The sequence below is a fragment of the Anomaloglossus baeobatrachus genome, chromosome 6 (assembly GCF_048569485.1).
Source record: "Anomaloglossus baeobatrachus isolate aAnoBae1 chromosome 6, aAnoBae1.hap1, whole genome shotgun sequence".
NCBI classification, from domain to species: Eukaryota; Metazoa; Chordata; class Amphibia; order Anura; family Aromobatidae; genus Anomaloglossus; species Anomaloglossus baeobatrachus.
In genome coordinates, this window is record NC_134358.1 from 432,577,699 (window position 1) to 432,600,766 (window position 23,068).

A 23,068-nucleotide genomic window follows, 5' to 3' on the forward strand; every position below is an offset into this window, starting at 1 on the left:
CACATCGTCCTTATGACTGTGCCATCGACCTACTCCCGGGAACCACACCACCTCGAGGACGGATATATCCTTTGTCCCCTGCTGAAACAAGGGTCATGTCTGCCTACATCACTGAGAACCTGGCAAGGGGATTCATCCGGAGATCCTCCTCTCCTGCTGGAGCAGGCTTCTTCTTCGTTAAGAAGAAAGAGGGCGACCTGCGCCCCTGCATTGACTACCGGGGATTGAACTAAATCACCGTAAAGAATAAATACCCCCTGCCGCTCATCCCCGAATTGTTTGATTGGCTTAGAGGAGCTCGTGTGTTTACCAAGTTGGATCTTCGTGGTGCCTACAACCTGGTCCGCATCCGCTCTGGGGACGAATGGAAGACCGCATTTAACACTCGCGATGGGCACTACGAGTATTGTGTGATGCCCTTCGGCCTGGGTAACGCACCGGCAGTCTTTCAAGAATTAGTGAACGACGTGTTCCGGGATCTTCACTACGTCTGTGTGGTGGTATATCTGGATGACATCCTGGTCTTCTCTCCGGACCTCCAGACCCACAGAGAGAACGTGCAGCTGGTACTACAAAGACTGAGAGAGAATCGCCTGTACGCCAAGTACGAGAAGTGTGTCTTCCAGCAGTCCTCTCTTCCCTTCCTGGGTTACGTAATCTCCGATACCGGCCTGCAGATGGACCCGGAGAAGGTCTCTTCCATTCTCAACTGGCCCCCTCCTTCCTGACTGAAGGCAATTCAACATTTTCTTGGCTTTGCGAACTATTACCATCAGTTCATCCCTCACTTCTCTGCCCTGACTGCGCCTCTCTCTGCCTTGACTAAGAAAAGGGCTAATCCGAAGGACTGGTCACCTGCGGCCGACGCCGGGTTTGGCCCCCTGAAGCGGGCATTTGCTTCCTCTCCTGTGCTCAACCGTCCTGAGTTAAACCGACAGTTCACCTTGGAGGTGGATGCCTCCTCCTCTGGAGCCGGGGCAGTGCTCATGCAGAAGTCCTCCACCGGGAAGATGGTTACTTGCGGTTTCTTCTCCAAGAGCTTCTCAGCGCCTGAACGCAACTACACCATCGGTGACCGAGAGCTATTAGCAGTCAAGCTGGCTCTGGAAGAATGGCGCTACCTTCTGGAGGGAGCAGTGTAACCCGTGATCATTTACACAGACCACAAGAACCTGGAATATCTGCGGTCTGCTCAGCGACTGAACCCACGACAAGCCAGGTGGTCCTTGTTCTTTGCCAGGTTCGATTTCCAACTCCATTTTCGGCCCGCGGATAAGAATGTGCGAGCAGATGCCTTGTCCAGGTCATTTGTGCCCATGGAACAGGAGGAGGAGACATCCAACCCATCATCTGCCCAAGTAAAGTCATTCCGGTGGCCCCTGTCACTCTGGCCCAGATACCGCCCGGGAAGACCTATGTCTCTGAAACTGACAGACAAAAAGTCTTGCACTGGGGCCATGCCTCGAAAATAGCCAGCCATGCTGGTCAGAAGAGAACATGGAGTACAATTGTACGTCACTATTGGTGGCCATCCCTTCGCACGGACGTCACGTCCTTTTTCTGAGCCTGCTTCTCTTGTGCCCGGAACAAGACGCCCAAACACCTGCCATATGGTCGTCTTCTGCCGCTGCCAATTCCCTCCGTTCCGTGGCAACAAATTGCAATGGACTTTATTACAGACTTGCCCTTGTCCTCCGGACACACGGTCATATGGGTCATGGTGGACCATTTCTCCAAGATGGCTCATTTCGTCCCTAGGGCTGGACTGCCCTCTGCCCAGGAGCTCGCTGACGCCTACATACAGCACATCTTCCGGTTGCATGGCTTTCCATCACACATTGTGTCCGACAGAGGAACTCAGTTTACCTCGCGCTTCTGGAGGGCTCTCTGCAAACATCTGGGAGTGGCTCTGGACTTTTCTTCGGCCTACCATCCTCAGTCGAATGGCCAAGTGGAACGAGTCAATCAGATTCTGACCTCCTTCTTGCATCACTACGTTAACACCCATCATGACGATTGGTCCACGCTCCTTCCCTGGGCTGAATTCTCCCACAACCATCATGTCAGTGAGTCCTCCTCCAGCTCTCCCTTCCATGTCGTTTACGGACTTCAGCCTTCCGTCCCATTGCCTGTATCTTCTTCCTCGGACATCCCTGCTGCTGATACCGTAGTCCGTGACTTTTCAACAATTTGGGACTCTGTCAAGACATGCCTTGGACGCGCTTCCCTGCGGATGAGAAGACACGCGGACAAGAGGCGTCTGGATCCTCCGTGTTTCTCTCCAGGAGATCTGGTCTGGCTTGCTTCCAAATATGTCCGATTGAAGCTACCATCGTACAAGCTAGGTCCTCGATACATCGGGCCGTTTAAAGTCATCGGCAAGATCAATGAGGTCTCCTACAAGCTGCAGCTCCCGGCCACGATGAGGATGCCCAACTCCTTGCACGTCTCCCTGCTCAAGCCGGTTGTCCTTGGTCCCTTCTCCGCTGCTGCCAGTTCTGCTCCTCCTCCTATTGCTGACGATGACATCTATGCGGTAAGGGATATCGTGGCCATGAAGACCGTGCGGGGCCGACAGTTCTTCCTGGTGGACTGGGCTGGGTATGGTCCTGAAGATAGGTCCTGGGAACCCCGGGAGAATGTGGGTACTCCTCTGATACGTGCCTTCCTGTCCCGGTTGCGGGGAGGGGGGCGTGGGGGAGGGGGTACTGTCACGCTCCCCGGCTCCCCTGCCAAGCTCCCCGGCTCCCGTGCCACGCTTCCCCGCTCCCGTGCCACGCTTCCCGGTCCCCCGCTCCACAGCCTCCATGCTCCCTCACCTGCGTCCTCCAGGCAACCAGGTCCCCGCTCCCGGCGCCCGTCTGCGATGCTGAGCCAGCCCGGCACTCCTGCCTCCTGTGCACCGCTTCCTGCTCTGGCTTCTGGCACCCGGGCCTCGCGCATGCGCATTAGGGCGCGCGTGAGGTCATTGACCCTCTCTTAAAGGGCCAGCGTCCTCCAACAGGATATTGAAGAATCAGGTACAGGGTATATAGGGGGATCCTTTCCAAGTGGGCGGGGCCTGTTCTTCGTGTTTGCTAAGCTAGGAGTCAGGTCTCCCTGTGCCTTGTCCCGTACTCACCTATCTCTCTTGTAGAGCCGCTCCTGTCTCGCCAACCGGTCCTGACGGTTCCAGAACCCCGAACGGTGCCTGTCCGCCATCTCGTCAGTCCTGACCATCTCCGATCCCTGGATCTGTGTGGTGACCGACCTCCTCGCTCAGCTGGTTCCGGACTCTGCCTGACATCTTCTCGGCCTCCGAACCAGAGCTCCGTCACCCGGACTACCTTCAGAGACTCCGTGGTCCCAGGGACTTCTTCACTCCACTCCTCTGAACGGACTGTCCTGCTACCTGTAGTGCTCCGGCTACCAGGCACCTTGCCCTCGGTGGGGTGCTCAGTCCAGTGGATCCACCTCCTGGGCCTACCCGTCCTCCTAGTCCTAACAGTACCGTTACATCCGTCTCCTTTCACTTCCACATACTGACTGTCTGACCCTTCCTCCCTGGTTGTCGTCTCGTGGACTGGATCAGTTCCACCCCCAAGTGGCCATCCATTGGGTTCAACTCTAGTCTGTCACCAGTTTTTTTGGGGGGGAAACAGGGATTGTATAAATGTTTTGGTGATACCGACACTGGTCTTCTGGGTTCCTGTGGATAGGCCCTGCATCTTTGACAGGATGCAGTTCCTTGTAGCTCCCAATGGCTCAGGGGCGCTACAAATGCACCTCCCATAGTCCTCCATGTATTATAATTCACCCCATAGTCCTCCATATATTATACTGCACCCCATAGTCCTTCATGTATTCAAATGCACCCCTATTGTCCTCCGTATAATATAATGCACCCCCATAGTCCTCCATATATTATAATGTACCCCCATAGTCCATGTTTAAGGTAACCCCATTAGTCATCCATGTAATATGATGCAGCCCCATAGACTTGCATGTATTATAATGCACCCCATATCTCTCCACGTATTATAATGCAGTTGTGGTGCCCCTGAGGTTCTGGTCACCACAGGGTACTGCACTCCAACCGGGGTGTAGTACTGATCATGGATCTAGGGGAGATTTGGTGCCAGTTTCACCTTACACAACCACATACACACACAGGTTGCCCCTTCCCCACTAGGGACTGGGCTAGGCTTGGGTACAAAAGGGGTGGCCTACAGTGTGGCATTTACAGGATGCTATCATACCTGGGGCCCCAATCCACTAGCATAGGACTTGGGTAAAGAGAGGGGCAGCCACCAGGGGGAGTTAGTTGTCACACACACAGTAAGAGGAGTTCTCCAGAAGGAGTGACAGTGAGCAGATGTTTTTCCTCGTAGCTCTTGTGTGACATAGGAGTTTAACGGTCACTGTAGAGGATACTATGTCAGTTCTTCTGAGACCAGTGCAGGGTGGTGCAATTCCATGTTGCATCACCAGATTCTGCCGGACGGAGAGGTTCTATGCTTCTTCCACCACAGAAGTTTCCAGAACCAAGTGTCACCTAGGACTCCCAATCCTCGATCATGGTCAGACTTAAAGGGATCCACGCAACTGGCATAGGGAACAGTACTCTACCTAGTACGGAAGGGATTCTAAGTGCTTCCAGCCACAGGGATCCGCACTACAAAGCGCAGTGAGGAAGGGTCCAGAGACTTCTGCACCGCATTTCACCATTCCCTCACTAGCAAACATACAGCCAACCAGAAAACCCTAGTCACTCCCCCTTAGGGACAGACAGACACACCAGTGGGCGTGACCAGGCAGTTGGGGCATGCCCACCCACGGATCTAGACAGCCCGGGGCGGGAAAACAAGCAGATCAGCTTTGAGTTCAATTTGGAGAGGAGTGTGGGCTCGAGTTAAGTGTAGCTCCAGCAGGAAAGTTCAAGTTGAACGGTACCAGGGTAGGAGCCCTGGTGCCACTGGCTAGGAGGCAGACGGTGGTCTCCGGTACCGACGCGGGGAACTGACCCGGAAACTGTAGCACAAAGGGGGTACTCGGACCCTGAAGCCAGAACCCGGAACCAAGCGGACTGGTTAATTCACCGATTGAGGCCAGGACTAGAGGTACTGTCCCACCCAAAGTCCCTCATAGAAGACAACAGCCCACCGATAGGGATAAGAGGTCACCACCAGGGCCCATAGATCCAACGGGCCAGCGTCTGCGGGCACGACTCCTTAGGCCACATCCAGCCGGGAGCAGACTCCTGAGTTTCACACTCACTAGGAAAGTCCACCTTACACAAACAGTGCAGAGGAAAAAGATAGAGACCACCAGCCGGGTGGGGGACCCGCATGCAACCGGCCGCGGAACTGGCCACCATCATCTTGGTTTACCAGAGATTTGTGTGGTTTATTAACAGTGAGTACACAAACACTCCCTGCGGTCGCTATCCCCTGCACCGAGCCACCGGGTCCCAGGGCCACCATCCCTGCCCATGGAGGGGTTAACAACTTGCTGCATAACATCTCCCCCGGGTGCCCCATAACAGCAGCGGTGGTGTCCCACCTCACCACACACGGTGGGTGGCGTCACGAACTTACTACGGCCTAGCCCGTATATCTACGTCCCCCCATTTATTTGGCGTGTCCGCGAGACCCCGGATCCGGAGACCCTCGAGCCACCAACCCTGAAGGCCCGGACCCGAGCAGCGCTGGCTGCTGGCACGGGGGCAGCACATATGCATTATAATGCAGTCCCCATAGTTCTATATGTATTATAATGCAGTCCCCATAATCCTTCATATTGTATTATGCAACCTCCATAGCATTTAATGCACCCCATAGTCCTCCATGCAGTATAATGCACCCCCTGCGGGGCTTGGTTGCGGTCGTGATCTCTGAGATTGCAATCGTTACACCTATGGAGAGGAATCTATATAGTGATAGCAGTCACCACTGTCAGACACATACGGTAAAGGGCCCGTTCAAAAAAAGTAAATGGATCATTTGCAGTCCAATAACGCTTCAAAATGCACAATCCCACCTGTTTTGAAGGTAGAAATGGGCCCCCTTACTTCTTGACCCTTGTCCGGCTGCACAGGTTACTCCAATGATATGTCCGCCCCTGGAAATCACACCCGGACCCTCATGCTTTCCGCAGCACAGAAGTCCATCTGCCAATTTACAATATAATGAAATTCCCTACAGAGGTCACTTTTTGAGTTTCTATATAAATCATGGGAATTACATATTATTTTCTCGTTTTCAAATGCAGTAGCTTTCCCTCATCTATGCTGATTCCACCATATGTGTCCTGACACCATTACAGTGAAAGCCAGTAGTATGTGTCGCGGGCGGAGGGGACGCGCTCGCCACGCTCGGGTCCAGGGCTTCTGCTGCTGCTGCTCGGTGGCTCGAGCGGTGGGCCGGACCCGGGGACTCGAGCAGCGCTCCTCACCCGTGAGTGAAAGGGGGATGGTTGGTTCGGGGAGAGAGTTCGTGACGCCACCCACGGGACGTGGTGATGATGGCACCATCGCTGCTGGTGACGGGGATCCCGGGAGAGATGGTAGGGAGCAGCGAGGATGTTGTCCCCTCCGTGGGTAGGGGGTTGGTGATCCCGGTGCCCGGTGGTGTAACGGGGAGGCTGGATGGCTGGGGTGCAGGGTTGCAGGGACAGCGCGGCGCGGTGCCGGACGGCACTGGTGTACTCACTCAGGCAATCAATGACAGAGTCTCTGGTAAACCAAACGGCCGGATGGACGTGTCCCGCAGCCGGGTGCAGTGTTGTTGTGCTCTTCCCGGATGGCTGATGGTGGCTGTCTTTCCCTGCAACTTTTAGAATGTTCTGACTCCCGTGGTTGCCCACCGGTAGTCCGCTCCCCGGTGTATAGGTGCCGTAGGAGCCCGCTTTGCCCGCAGGCGCTGGCCCTTGGATCTCTAGCCTATGGCGGTGGCTGTATATCCTCACGGTGTGGACTTTTGCCTTCTGTCGGGTCTTGGTTGTTGGGAAACCCCTGGGGTTCCTGTCACACTCGGATTTGACTATTGTCGGCGGCTCCAAGCCTGGTCGGGGTCCGATGGCCCTGCCTGTGTGCTTAGCTTCACTCCGCTCCCCGGTTCGGTACCGGTGGGCCACCGCCCAGCCCCGGTCCTACGGCTCTGCAGAGTTCCACTAACTCCTGCAGACAGCCACCACCGTCTGCCAACCTTGCTGTCAGTGCCTGGGCTCCGACCCAGACACTTGTAGTTTTCTGACCTCTCACTTTCACCTCCAAACTAGACTCTCACTGCTTTTCCCGCCTTCAGGCCTGTGAACTCCTCGGTGGGTGGGGCCAACCACCTGGCTCCGCCCCACCTGGTGTGGACATCAGACCCTGGAGGGAGGCAACAAGGGTTTTTGGTTGACTGTTGTTACTGTCTAGGGTGGGGGATGTGTATGTTGGTATGTATGTGACTACCTGGCTAGTCCAGGACGTCACATATGCCTAACATAAAACTAACAGACCACAAAACAGACCACGCAAATGCTTTGGGATGTCGTAGTGAGAGGCAACCTATGGGGTACTTTACACCCTACAACATCGCTAGCATTTGCTAGCGATGTCGAGCGTGATTGCACCCGCCCCCGTCGCATGGCCGATATGTGGTGATCGCTGCCGTAGCGAAGATTATCGCTACAGCAGCGTCACACGCACATACCTGCTCTGCGACATCGCTGTGACCAGCGAACCGCCTCCTTTCTAATGTCACAGCAGCATCACTGAACCGCCGCCCAATAGAAAAGGAGGGGAGGAGCTGAGCGGCCGGAACATGCCGCCCACCTCCTTCCTTCCTCCTTTTCCCAGTGGACGGAGGTTAGGAGATGTTTGTCGTTCCAGCGGTGTCATACATAGCGATATGTGCTGCCGCAGGAACGACAAACAACATCGTACCTGCAGCAACACCGATATTATGGAAATGAACAACGTGTCAACGAGCAATGATTTTGAACGTTTTTGCGCTCGTTGATAGTCGCTCATTTGTGTTACATGCTGCGATGTCACTACAGGCGCCGAATGTGCGTCACTAACGACGTGACCCCGACGATATATCGGCAGCGATGTCACAGCGTGTAAAGTACCCCTAACACTGTCAAAAGCCCCAATTCATTAAGATTGGTGTTTCCTACGTCAGGTTTAATAAGAAACGTGCAGGGAGAAGATGTGCCGAATTCATTAAAAGCTGCATTTCACTCAATGAATTTGGCGCACTTCAACAGGGGTGTGTGCCTCAATGCTCCTTGCCAGAAATATTACTCCATTCAGGGGTCAATATAACATTTCTGACGCAATGTACGCAGCCATATTTAATGGATTTCTCCCCAGCTCTGCCCATTTTGTCAGAGCTGCCCAAAACTGGTGTCAAAAAGTCACGTATTTGCTCAAGTTCATGTTCCCCAATTCCCAAGTTCTCAAAGTGTTTAATAACAGTTTTATGACATAAATATTTTGATGAATCTGGGCCTCCGTGTTTGATTGCAAAAGAGGAGCTCATCCCATTGAGTTCAATGCTGCATTAATTAATATGCTGTGAGCCATTTCATTGGGTTGACTATAGGTGGTCACAACATTATCATTTATCTCTAGACCGTTTTAATGAAAGTTCTGAAAAATTCGGAATTTGGAGACTTTAGGGCACTTTACACGCAGTGATATCGCTAGCGATGTAACTGGTGAAAGCACCCGTCCCCGTCGGTTGTGAGTCACGGGCAAATCGCTGCCCGTGGCGCACAACATCGCTTACACCCGTCACACATACTTACCTGCCTAGCAATGTCGCTGTGGCCGGCGAACCACCTCCTTTCTAAGGGGGCGGTTCATTCGGCGTCACAGCGGCATCACTAAGCGGCCGCCTAATAGAAGCGGAGGGGCGGAGATGAGCGGGACGAACACCCCGCCCCCCTTCTTTCTTCCTCATTGCGGGCGGCCGCAGGTAAGGTGATGTTCCTCGTTCCTGCGGTGTCACACGTACCAATGTGTGCTGCCGCAGGAACGACGAACAACCTGCGTACTGCAGCAGCAATGATAATCGGGAAAGGAACGACGCGTCAACAATCAACGGTTAGGTAAGTAATTTTGATCGTTAACGGTCGTTCGTGCGTTTCACACACAATGACGTCGCTAACGAGGCCGGATGTGCGTCACGAATTCCGTGACCCCAATGACATCTTGTTAGCGATGTCGTTGCGTGTAAAGCGGCCTTTAAAGGGAACCTGCCACATGGAAAAATGCTGTTATCCTGCAGATATGGGTATAATCTGAAGGTTAAGAGTATTCTGAGCCTGCTCGGTGCCTGCACATTAAATCCTGCTGCTGGGAGGAAATCAAATTTAATCATCCCGGCAGTGTTCAGATTTCAGTCCCAGGGACTGTGCTGGTGTGGGTTTAGTCACTGCTCTGTGCATGGACAGCAGTGGCAGTAACAACAGTCCCCGCACTGTCTGACAATTGCTCAGCATTAGAGAAGGATGTCAGTCAGTGCGGGGGGGCGTTTACAGCCTCCGATCTCCATACACAGAGCAATGACTGAACCCGCACCGTTGTCACCCCCGTGACTGAAACCTGACCGCTGCTGGGAAGATTAAAGTTTATTTCCTCCCGGCAGCAGGGTTTAATATAAAGACATCGGGCAGGTTCAAAATGCTATTAACCTGCAGATTAATCCCCATATCTGCAGGGTAATTGCATTTTTTCATGTGACAGGTTCCCTTTAAGTGTGAAATATATGACTTCAGCCCCGGGGCTTTCCGTTTTTGCGTTTTTGCTCTCCTTCTTACGAGAGCCGTAACTTTTTTATTTTTCCGTCAATCTTGCCATATGAGGGCTTGTTTTTTGCGGGACAAGTTGTACTTTTAAATGAAACCATAAGTTTTACCATATGGTGTACTGGAAAACAGCAAACAATTCCAAGTGTGGAAAAACTGCAAAAAAAGTGTGATGGCACAATAGTTTTTGGGATGTTTTATTCACGCTGTTCACTATATGGTAAAACTGATGTGTGGGTTTGATGCCTGAGGTCGGTGCGAGTTTGTAGATACCAAACATGTATAGGTTTACTTGTATCTAAGGGGTTAAAAAAAATTCACAAGCTTGTCCAATAAAAGTGGTGCACGTTTTGCGCCATTTTCCGAAACACATAGTGTTCTCATTTTTCTGGATCTATGGCTCAGTGACGGCTTATTTTTTTGCGTCTCGAGCTGTCGTTTCTAATGGTACCATTTTTGCGCAGATGCTACGTTTTGATCGCCTGTTATTGCATTTTGCGTACAACTTGCAGCGACCAAAAAACATAGTTTTGGCGTTTGGAATTTTTTGCCACTACGCCGTTTACCAATCAGATTAATTGATTTTATATTTTGATAGATCGGGCATTTCTGAATGCGGCGATACCAAATATTTGTATATTTATTTATTTTTTAACCCTTTAATTTTCAATGGGGGGAAAGGGGGGTGATTTGAACTTTTAGATTTTTTGGGTTTTTTTTTTAAAAACTTTTTTTTTAATTTTTTAAAGTCACTTCCTGTTTCTCTCTGCTCTCGGCCGAGGGAAAAGGAAAGTGAAACTTCATAGCTGCAGGAGTCATCACATGACCCTGTGCTACGATGGCAACCACCGAAAGTCACGTGATCATGCACGTGACTTCCGGTGGGGGCGGCGGTAAGTAAAAATCATGGCCGCGCACATATAGATCTCGCTGCCAGACTTTGGCAGCGAGATTTAAGGGGTTACATGTTGCGAGTGGAAGCGATTCCACTCGCAACATGCAGGCACACATGTCAGCTGTTGAAAACAGCTGATATGTGTGCCGACCGCCGCCGCCTGCCCGCGGCAGGGGGCGGGGCTTAACGGGACACGCTCCATGACGGATATATCCGTCCATGGTCGTGAAGGGGTTAAACTTAGCAATATATATTGTATTAATAGAGGACAATGTCTTTATATAACCATAACTTTGTATAGAATTACCTACCTCATCGCATATATCCTGAAACACTATATAGTGTATCCTATTCTTTTCTTACTTCAGCCAAAATTTTGACAGAATTTCATCTTTCAGGCTTCTTGAGCAATTGCTTTTGTATCTCAATCTACTATCTCTTGTATCAGTCATTACATTCCTGCCTTTTGATAGACTGGATGCTTTCTTATTGATTGAGGTCAGTATCTATTCTGCTGCAGGCTGAACACAATGTCAGGTTTGTATCAGAATAAACCGATCAGTTGACCACACCAACAGCCAAAGTATAAGTGAAAAAGGGATTATCGTTGTACCCATATATGCACCTTCATTTCCAATCATGGTGATTTTACTATTGATAAGAAATGAAAAATTGTGTCTGGTAATCTGTGCCTCTCGTGCTGTCTGGTTTTCTCAATCAGTTCTTGAAAAATCACAGACAGCTCATTCATTTCAGTAAGAACTGTGTAACGTCTCTCGTACTCTGTAGCAGCGCTATACACTACAAGTATGCTACTTCCTTTCCTAGTAGATTATTTGGTGGAAAGTTTCTAACTGAAATGTCTACATGACTGTACACAACAAACAGTCAAAACAAGTCAAAAATCAAAGTTCTCCACCCGATATAATTAATTTAACACAAGAAGAAGTACGCCTGCATCTGAGTAAATTAAACATTGACAAATCCCCGGGGCCAGATGGCATTCATCCACGAGTATTGAGGGAATTGAGCTCAGTAATTAACAGACCGCTGTATCTCATCTTCTTAGACTCGCTTGTAACAGAGTTGGTGCCTCAGGATTGGAGAATTGCTGATGTGCTACCAATATTTAAAAAAGGTAAAAGGGTGGATCCAGGCAACTACCGTCCAGTAAGCCTTACATCAGTAGTAGGCAAAGTTTTTGAGGGCATTTTAAGGGATGACATGCAAAAATCTATTGCAGAAAATAATATAATAACTGACAGACAGCATGGATTCATGAAAGATTAGTCATGTCTAACCAACCTGTTGGCGTTCTAAGAGGGGGTAAGTGCAAACCTGGATATTGGTAATGCAGCTGATGTGATTTATTTGGACTTTGCAAAAGCATTTGATACTGTACAACATAATAGCCTTATACTAAAGCTCCAGAAGCAAGGGCTAGGGGAAACTATATGCAACTGGGTAAGGAATTGGCTTAAAGATAGGAAACAAAGAGTAATCATAAATGGTATATTCTCTAATTGGGCTATAGTCAGCAGTGGGGTGCTGCAGGGATCTATGCTAGGACCAATTATGTTTCATCTCTTTATTAACGACCTTGTGGATGGGATTGATAGTAAAATTTTAGTCTTTGCTGATGATACCAAACTATCTAGGATATTAAAAACTGACCTTGATATTACAATATTACGAAACGATCTGGATATTATAACGGGCAGTGTTAAAGGGGAATGAAACACAGCCTAACTATTATGCAAGGGATGTAAAAGACGTTTGTATCTTTACTATACTAAGAGTGTGAATAATCCTCCCACATGTGCCAAAGGCCTGCTGCCTTTGTGGAATGGGGAAAAAGGGCGGGAAATTTATACTTATTCCTGCCTGACACTTGGCAAATTAGATTTATTGTTGATAAAGTAATGCACCTAGGACGGAGTAATCCTATAACTGCGTATACATTAAATGGAAGTAAACTCGGGACTACGGAACATGAGAAGGACTTGGGTATTCAGGTTACAAATAAGCTGAGCAGCAGCACTCAATGTCAAGCAGCAGCTGCTAAAGCAAACAAGATTCTGGGTGTATAAAAAGAGAGATAACAATGTATTGTTACCCCTCTATAAATCACTTGTAAGGCCACATCTAGATCCAGTTTTTGGCTACACATTTTAAAAAGGACATTCAGAAGTTAGAGTCAGTTCAAAGGCGGGCAACTAGACTACTACAAGGAATAGAAGGCCTCCAATAAGATGACAGGTTGAAAAAGTTAGATTTGTTTAGCTTAGAAAAAAGACGTCTCAGAGGAGATGTCATTTATATGTATAAATACATGTGTGGTCAATATAAAGGACTGGCACATGACTTATTCCTTCCAAAGACAGTACTAAGGACCAGAAGGCACTCACTGTGAGTGGAAAAAGGTAATTCCAGCAGCTAAATAGGAAAGGGTTCTTTACAGTTAGAGCGGTCAGACTGTGGAATGCCCTACCACAAGAGGTAGTAATTGCAGATACTATAACAGCTTTTAAAAAGGGCTGGATGATTTCCTCAGTACACATAATATTGTCAGATATCAATGATTTAGGGGAAAAATGTGTAATTGGTGGAGGAAGGTTGAACTAAATGGACCTAGGTCTTTTTTAACCTATGTAACTATGTATCTATGTAACAAATGTGTAGCAGTAGGGGTGGCCACCTGGAACTTATGCTCTTTGGCAGCAAAACACACTTCTAGAGCCTGAACATGTCTCCAGTGGAGATCTCCAAATATTTGAATAGTTTAATTGTTGGACTCTTCATATACACTCAACACTTTGAAATGAAAATCTCGGAACTCTGTAGGTATCAATATACTGTAAAAGGGATCAATGGCATGAAAGATGTTAATGGGGTTAAAAATGTTGACCAACTTTTTCTTTTCATATAAAAAAGAGGATCAGAGCATAAAAACAAAGATTGTTTGGCTAATCAATGGCAGCAGCAATGATTGGCTAACTGGGCATTTCCTCTGTATTATGGTGGACCAGGGAGTATCTACAAAGAATTATATTCTGTTATATTTTTTACTTATTAATAAATTCTCCACCTATCCAGTACTCAACGCTTTAGCTTCTTGCTGATTTTTGATGATGTCACGTGACTGCTGCAGCTAATCACTGGCCTCAGCATTGTGACAATGGCTGACATTATGAACCAGAGCTAGGTCAGTGTGTGTCGGGGAGGAAAGAAGGGTTAATAAGCAAAGCTTCTTTCCTTATTTTATGGCATTTCCTTTCTTTGCCCCATTGTTTTGATCTTGGATTTACCTTGGGGGATGTGAAGCTCAGGAGTAGAGATGTGTGAACCCAAGCAGTGAAGTTCGGGGTTCATACTGAACACGGACTTTACAAAAAAAAATCAGGGTTCGGAATTCGGGTCCTTTAAGCATGCAAACCACTCGATCGAGCATTGGCATGCTTGGTGCCCGGCCCATTGCGAGCTGGTTGCATTCTCTGAATAGCTCACACTGGGGGTAAAAACGGTGTTATCCGATGTAGTATGTACACAAAAAAAAGAAAAAACCTTGCCCTCGCACCCCTCTGTTTGTGGCTGCCTGTATGTGGGTGGAGAGCTAAACTTCCCAATTAGTGACTTCCAATGGGGTTTGCGTCAAGTCCGGGTCTCGTACAGAAATTTACCTAAAGTTGAGCTGAACCCACAGAACTGAATTTCAACAGGTTCACTTATCTTTGCTCAGTAGCTGAAATGAGCACTGTATGTATGAGTACTGTATGTATGAGTACTGTATGTATGAGTGCTGTATGTACGAGTGCTGTATGTATGAGTGCTGTATGTATGAGTACTGTATGTATGAGTGCTGTATGTACGAGTGCTGTATGTATGAGTGCTGTATGTATGAGTACTGCATGTATGAGCACTGTATGTATGAGTACTGTATGTATGAGTGCTGTATGTATGAGTGCTGTATGTACGAGTACTGTATGTATGAGTGCTGTATGTATGAGTGCTGTATGTATGAGTACTGTATGAATGAGTGCTGTATGTATGAGTGCTGTATGTATGAGTACTGTATGTATGAGTACTGTATGTATGAGTGCTGTATGTATGAGTACTGTATGTACGAGTGCTGTATGTATGAGTGCTGTATGTATGAGTACTGTATGTATGAGTGCTGTATGTACGAGTGCTGTATGTATGAGTGCTGTATGTATGAGTACTGTATGTATGAGTGCTGTATGTACGAGTGCTGTATGTATGAGTGCTGTATGTATGACTACTGTATGTATGAGCACTGTATGTATGAGTACTGTATGTATGAGTGCTGTATGTATGAGTGCTGTATGTACGAGTACTGTATGTATGAGTGCTGTATGTATGAGTGCTGTATGTATGAGTACTGTATGAATGAGTGCTGTATGTATGAGTACTGTATGTATGAGTGCTGTATGTATGAGTGCTGTATGTATGAGTACTGTATGTATGAGTGCTGTATGTATGAGTACTGTATGTATGAGTGCTGTATGTATGAGTACTGTATGAATGAGTGCTGTATGTATGAGTGCTGTATGTATGAGTACTGTATGTATGAGTGCTGTATGTATGAGTGCTGTATGTATGAGTGCTGTATGTATGAGTACTGTATGTATGAGTGCTGTATGTATGAGTGCTGTATGTATGAGTACTGTATGTATGAGTGCTGTATGTATGAGTACTGTATATATGAGTGCTGTATGTATGAGTACTGTATGAATGAGTGCTGTATGTATGAGTGCTGTATGTATGAGTACTGTATGTATGAGTGCTGTATGTATGAGTACTGTATGTATGAGTACTGTATGTATGAGTGCTGTATGAATGAGTGCTGTATGTATATTAAAAAATCCACACAGAATTTTGGACTTCATTAGATTTGGAAAAGAACCAATACAACAATCAGGTACATGTGTGTTTTATTTGCTTATATATCACGATTAATGACAGCGCTTTGCAGATATCATTACTCTGCTCTTTGGGGATCACAATCCATATTTCTTATCTGTATGTCTTTGAAGTGTAGTATTAAACCAAAGTATTGGGAGGAAATCTATGTAAACTCCTTGGAGACATTGTCCTTGTTGAGATTTGAACCCAGGACCCCAGAGCAACAGTGCTAACCACTCAGCCACCATGATGCCCATATATAATACATGCATTCATATACAAAAAGTACAGTATACAATATATAGTAAATATCAATACTTTCTTAATCTTGATAATTTGAAATAATGACAAAAATAATAAGCAACTGTGTAATTCTTGTCATTAAAGGGAATCTGTTAGCAGGTTTTTGCTACCTCATCTGAGAGTAGCATGATGAAGGCACAGAAGCTCTGATTCCAATCATTAATCATTTACATTACTGGCTGCAGCCATTCTGACAGAATCAATGCTTTTAGTTTTAGCATGTTGCAGAACCCATACAGCTGCCTCCGCCCACACCAGGCTCTCAGTATACAATATAATAGACAGAAGATGCTAATCACAACAGGGGGAAGAGTCGGTCCTGAGCTCATGCACTGCTAGGTCCAACTAATGATAAAGCTAGGAAGCTTAAGTTAACATTGCAAGTAAACAAAACACACTTTGTGATAAGAGACACAGGGCTTTATTTTCTGTTTTAACTCTTACAGCATGCGTTCTTCAGACTACATACCAAAAACCTGCTGACATAGTCCCTTTAATTTATACTTCTCTAATTTTATACTTCTGGAATTTTACCGCTAGTGTATTGGAAGCTAAATTTATTTTCAAACCTTCCTACAAATAATTGTTCTTTCACAGATGTAAACATGTTTTTATCTAGAAGTCCCAATAAAAATGTAAATTATATGCATAGAATAAAAATATACATCTGAACATAACTGCATCAGAATGGATTTTGGCTGCATTTGCAGAATTACATCAGTTATACGTGATACTTGTGATTGTTCAAGTACTCCTTACATGTAATAGTGTCCTCTTTAAATTAACAAGTAGAGTACTTGCACAAACCTGGTCCTTGAAATGGACTTTTTAATGACAATCTCCCCAATTCAATCATAAAGCATAATCGTTATATGGTTTATGCACAATTTATTATTGGTTTTCTAACAGTGTTGCTGTAGTTACGTTATTTTCAGTGCATAAAGATGCCTTTTGCTATGAAAGAATATTCTCATGAATATAAATTAAATGGCTGCATTCCATGCTTCAAATGATTAAACCAAAACACAAGGGGGCAACCACTTTATTTGAACTTCTAAATAACAATTCTTGTTAATATAAAAACTCATCTATATATTTTAGAAATAAAGTAAGCATGTGGTATAAGACGCCCCCATTTTATTTTGGGTGCTAGATCTCCAAGACCTAAACCTCAAAACGTTTTATAATGTAAATAAGAAAAACAGAAGGGAATAGCAATCCTTAAAAGACTATCAAGCAAAAAAGTGGATTTTTTTATTGGCCCAGGTGGCAAAGATTTGGTTGTATAACAGAAGCTTTCTCATAGCTAGAAAATTAAAGAATATATCAGTGAATTAGTTTTTAACTTTCTTTCTCTTCTTCACACAGGTGGACAGAACCGAAGTTATCAGAACATGCATCAACCCTATTTTCTCCAAAATTTTCACAGTTGACTTTTATTTTGAAGAGGTTCAGCGCCTTCGTTTTGAAGTTCACGACATCAGCAGCAATCACAACGGCTTGAAGGATGCAGATTTTCTTGGTGGTATGGAGTGCACTTTGGGACAAGTAAGTGGATAAAATCCAAGACATTTAACCAATCTTTAGTGTAGATCATCATAAGAGAAGGTAGAATCGTGGCACACGCTATGGTGGAAAAGTCCTTGCTTTATTATGAATCCATAAAAGGTGAGTGGGCCCGAGACCAGATGCTGGCACTCCGGAGGATGATGGCCCTTTTGCGCTGCTGGGCTTCTACGGATCTTGGACCCGCTGACCTTTTATGGATTTATAATAAAGCGTGTGCCACGATTCTACCTTCTCTTATGATGATCACTGGTTCCTTTCTGGTGAGCACCGCTATACAAAGCCTTGGTGCCTATTGTCGCTCCTTCTGTCCCCCACAGTATTGAATCAGGTGACCTGGAGATGCGGTACCGCTTCTGTTTTATTCGTCAATCCTTAGTGTAGATAAACTGAATCTTTTATAAACAGGGCAAAATATAAAACCACGGGAAGGGTGGAGGAGGAATACAGAGCGACCATTGTAGGTTAAAACTAAATTAATTTCAATCCATTAAAATTAGCAAACATCCATGACATGGTTAACACTAACGCGTTTCTGGCAACCTAGTGTGCTTATTCATAGTACTATGCCAGAAACTTGTTAGTTTTAACCATGTCATGGATGTTTGCCAATTTTAATGTATTGAAAAAAATGTAGTTTTAATCTACTGGATGGTCGGCTGTACTCTTCCTCCCTGTTTTCCTGTGCTTCAATACACTGATTTTCTCCAGTACAGGACTAGCACGCTCCCTCTGTTTCCCGGCTTAGGGCACGGTTCCACTTACGATTTCCACGGGCGCGCGCAATCCAGTAAAACATCGGATTGCACTCATACCGGTGTTAATCTATCAGGCAGTGTCCTGCTATTTTTTCCACAGCTCAAATCGTGCTGAGGATCAAAATGCAGCATGCAGCGTAGATTACACCAGAAGTCTATAGGCGCGTGAAAAATATTGCACTGCATTATATACCCATGTCATACAAATGTCATATGGATGGAATACGCATGTCATACGGAAGGCATACGCATGTCACACGTATGCTAGGTGAGAAAACCTACACACTTGCACAGCACTTGGACAGCCCTCGCATAGCACTTGCATGACATATGGATGCTAGGTGAGAAAAATAATGTGCCGCCCCTGCAGCGGTCGAACCGCTCGGATCCAGGAGTGGTTATTCGTGACTCGAGGGTCTCCGGACCCAGGGGATAAGGGCCACACTCGAATGAAGAAGGGGGGTATTTACAGGGGAGAAATAGTTCGTGACGCCACCCATGGTGTACGGTAATTGGGAGTACCGCTGCTGCCGTTGGGAGCACCCTGGGTGATGGAGTGGGGCAGCTAAGGTGTCGTCACCCTCCACGGGTAGGGGAAGGCCCCAGGACTCGGTGGGGTGCCGTTGGATGCAGGGGTCACTCAAGTACTCACTCAGTCATTAAGCAGACGCTGACAACTGAGTAAACCAAATCTCGGGGTATCTCTGCCGCTTGAGGGGAGCACGTCCGGATCCCGTCCCCTATGGTGTTGCCTGGGTCCGAGGGTCATGTTGTAGGTAGTGCAGCAAGAAGGCACTCATGTGTCTTGCGCATCCATGTGGACCAAGTCCTTGCTATGTTTGCGGCATAGAGGTGCTATCCGTTCTTTCTTCCTCTGACATCTCCCCCCAACCTCTTTCAACTGAAATGGGACCAAGGTCTCCCTCATCTGCTGAGTCTTCCATGTCCATGGACAGTTCGTCCTCCATTTTTTCATGTTCTCCTGCACCTTCCTCAACATTTTGCCTGCTACCATGCGCCCTTGTTAATCCCTCTCCCCCATCGTCCCATGCCTGTCGCCTTGGTGATGATGAACGTCTGGACCTTGGTGATGTTGTTATCCCTTGCGCATATGAATCCTCATGTACTTCCTTCCATTCTTGTTGAACCACCCCCTGACTCCAAATAGTGTTTAGCGTGTGCTCCAGCATGAAAATGGCTGGAATTGTCATGCTGATAATAGCATTGTCAGCGCGAAACATATTCGTCGCCATGTCGAAACTGTGCAGAAGGGTGCATAGGTCCTTGATCTGAGACCACTCCATCAGGGTGATCTGCCCCACCTCTACATCTCGTTGGCCCAGGCTATACGTCATGACGTATTGCACCAGTGCTCAGCGGTGCTGCCACAGTCGCTGTAACATGTGGAGAGTAGAATTCCAGCATGTCGGCACATCGCATTTCAGGCAATGAACCGGCAGGCCGAAAGACTTCTGGAGCGATGCAAGTCGCGCAGCTGCAGTGGTTGAACGGCGGAAGTGAGCAGACAGTTTTCGTGCCCTGTTCAGAAGGCCATCTAGGCCGGGATAGTGTGTTAAAAATTGCTGGACAACAAGGTTCAACACGTGAGCCATACAAGGCACGTGTGTCACCTTGCCCAGGCGAAGGGCCGCACCCAGGTTTGCAGCATTGTCACACACGGCCTTACCTGGCTGCAGGTTGAGTGGAGACAACCATTTATGAAACTCGGACAGCAGAGCTGACCACAACTCAGCCGCTGTGTGACTCTTATTTCCAAGACATTTCAAGCTAAAGACCGCCTGATGCCGTTGCGCTCTGCTGCCAGCATAGTAAGGAGGTGTGTGTGATTCCTTGTGCGCAGTTACAAGGCTGGTGGCCTGACCAGGCAGCCTTGGGGTGGAGGTGGAGGACCCAGACGAGGTTGAGGAGGCAGAAGCGTTGGAAGAACTTATACATACAGAGGATTGACGCACAAGTCATGAGGACGGCAAGACTTGTTCAGCAGACCCTTCTCCATTTATCACCATAGTTACCCAGTGCCCAGTCAGCGACATGTAACGCCCCTGTCCATGCTTACTGGTCCAAGTATCGGTGGTGAAATGCACCCATTCACACACAGAGTTTCTCAAGGAAGCGGTGATGTTGTGTGTGACATGCTGGTGTAGCGCGGGCACACCTTTCTTAGAGAAGTAGTGGCGACTGGGCATCTGGTACTGGGGCACAGCGACGGACATAAGGTCTCTAAAATCCTGTGTGTCCACCAGGCGGAAAGGCAGCATTTCGGTAGCCAAGAGCTTACAGAGGGATAAAGTCAACCTCTTAGCTTTGTCATTGGTCGGAGGAAATGGCCTTTTATTTGTCCACATCTGAGGGACAGAGATCTGGCTGCTGTATGTAGATGGTGGTGAGTAGGGTGTCCCTGGAAAAATGCAGGTTTGTGAGGAAAGTGCAGGCGTAGACATGATGTTGCCTTCATCCAACGTTGGTGCTATCGATGTCTGATAGAGCTGTACACCTGCACTTGATTCCCCTTCCAAACTAACTAATGACCTACCAAGCAAACTGCCTGTTGCGGTTACAGTGGTGGAAGGTGTGCATGGAAAACCAGGTGTGACAGCTGTCCCCACAGTCATAGAAGATGAAGAGCGAGCGGATGCACTTGAAGGGGCAGGCGGTGGTTGGCCCGCTATGCTAGGCCGCATTGCAGCACAGTGAGCTTTCCACTGGGAATTATGCTTGGTATTCATGTGACGATTCATGGAAGAAGTTGTCAAACTGGTGAGCTTTTTGCCTCTACTTATAGATTCCCGACAAATTTTACAGATCACATGATTTGGGAGATCCTTTGCAAGGTCAAAAAAGGACCAGGCTAGGCAAGGCTTAGAGGACATGCGACCTGCAGACCCACCCCGACTTGTGCTCAGAGGCAGAGTGGTGGCTGAGGATGCAGTTATAGACGTGCTACCAGTACTCCGACTCTGTCCAGGAAGGCGCAAGGTAACTTCGTCGTCAGTTGCATCCTCCTCCACCGCCTCTGTTGACCTCCTCAAGTGCTTGACTGTGGGTTGACAGTAAGTGGGATCTAGAACTTCATCATCAAGCGTTGTGTTTGCACTCCCCTCGCCCTCAGACCTAGCCTCTTCCTGCTCTGACCGAATATTTAAGTTGCCATCCCAATCTGGTATCTGCGTCTCATCGTCATCAGTATGTTCCTCATTGTCTACACCAACAGGTGTTACAGTTTGTGAATGAGGGTCTACATTATGCTCATAAACTTGGTCATCAGGGCCTTAATCTGAGTCACAAAGCTTCTGGGCATCAATACAGACCATTTCCTGGTCTGTACTCACTGTAGCTTGGGAGCAGACCTCTGATTCACAGGCTGTAGTGTGACTGAACAGCTCTGCAGACTCAGCCATCTCTGTTACACCATACTGTGCAGGGCAGGTGGAGACTTGATAGCTGGGAGAAAGCAAGTGTTATTGGGATGACAACTCAGAGGACTGTTTTTTTTTATGTGGTAGTTGAGGTGGAGGAGAGGGCACTTGTTGGAGCACTTGAGATCCATTCAAGCATGTTCTTTTTTTTGTGCATCATCTACCTTTCTTACAGTTGTTTTGGTCCGTAAAAAATGGAGCACATCCGATTGTCCACGGAAATTAGTAGACATCTTACTTTTGCTGGAAGATGGCTTATCTTCAGCAGATGTTAATGTAGCTTTGCCATCATCCCCACGGACACAAACTTTTTTTCCTTTTCCAACAGGCCTGTTCCCCTTTCCCCAAGCATCTGTCCTTTTGCCACTCATTTTGTTAGCGACAAGATTAGCCACTTAAAATGTGGTAGCAAAAATTGAGAGCTGGTCTAGCTTTATTGACAGCTGAAGAACCAACACTGACTATCCCTGACAATGTAGCTATGGCCCTAAAACTGGCAGCACTGTTTGCTATAAAAATAGCGTAGCAAAATGTGCATGAGGGTAGAATGCAGAGGTGCTGGGACTTGCTTGGCACAAGTGGGACACAAAATTAGTATAGCAGCCACTTTTTGGATGCCACTTATGTTCAGCACTGTTTGCTATAAAAACAGCGTAGCAAAATGTGCATGAGGGTTGAATGCAGAGGTGCTGGAAAATGCTTGGTACCAGTGGGACAACAATGGAGTATAGGAGCCACTTTTTGGATTCCACTTATGTTCAGCACTGTTTGCTATAAAACTAATGCAGCAAAATGTGCATGAGGGTTGAATGCAGAGGTGCTGGAAATTGCTTGGCACCAGTGGGACAACAATGGAGTATAGCAGCCACTTTTTGGATGCCACTTATGTTCAGCACTGTTTGCTATAAAAATAGCGTAGCAAAATGTGCATGAGGGTTGAATGCAGAGGTGCTGGAAAATGCTTGGCACAAGTGGGACACAAAATTAGTATAGCAACCACTTTTTGGATGCCACTTATGTTCAGCACTGTTTGCTATAAAATAGCGTAGCAAAATGTGCATGAGGGTTGAATGCAGAGGTGCTGGAAATTGCTTGGCACCAGTGAAACAACAATGGAGTATAGCAGCCACTTTTTGGATGCCACTTATGTTCAGCACTGTTTGCTATAAAAATAGCGTAGCAAAATGTGCATGAGGGTTGAATGCAGAGGTGCTGGAAAATGCTTGGCACCAGTGGGACACAAAATTAGTATAGCAGCCACTTTTTGGATGCCACTTATGTTCAGCACTGTTTGCTATAAAAATAGTATAGCAAAATGTGCATGAGGGTAGAATGCAGAGGTGCTGGAAATTGCTTGGCACCAGTAGGACAACAATGGAGTATAGCAGCCACTTTTTGGATGCCAC

General features: G+C 47.2%; 1 protein-coding gene across 1 annotated transcript in view; it reads left to right on the forward strand.

The window, feature by feature from the left end:
- Positions 1-23,068, forward strand: part of CPNE4 (copine 4) — a 796,320-nt gene that overhangs the window by 446,591 nt on the left and 326,661 nt on the right. Inside the window, exon 3 of the mRNA XM_075315205.1 lies at positions 17,270-17,449. Coding sequence (XP_075171320.1) covers positions 17,270-17,449 — 180 coding nt within the window. The remainder of the gene's footprint in view (positions 1-17,269; positions 17,450-23,068) is intronic.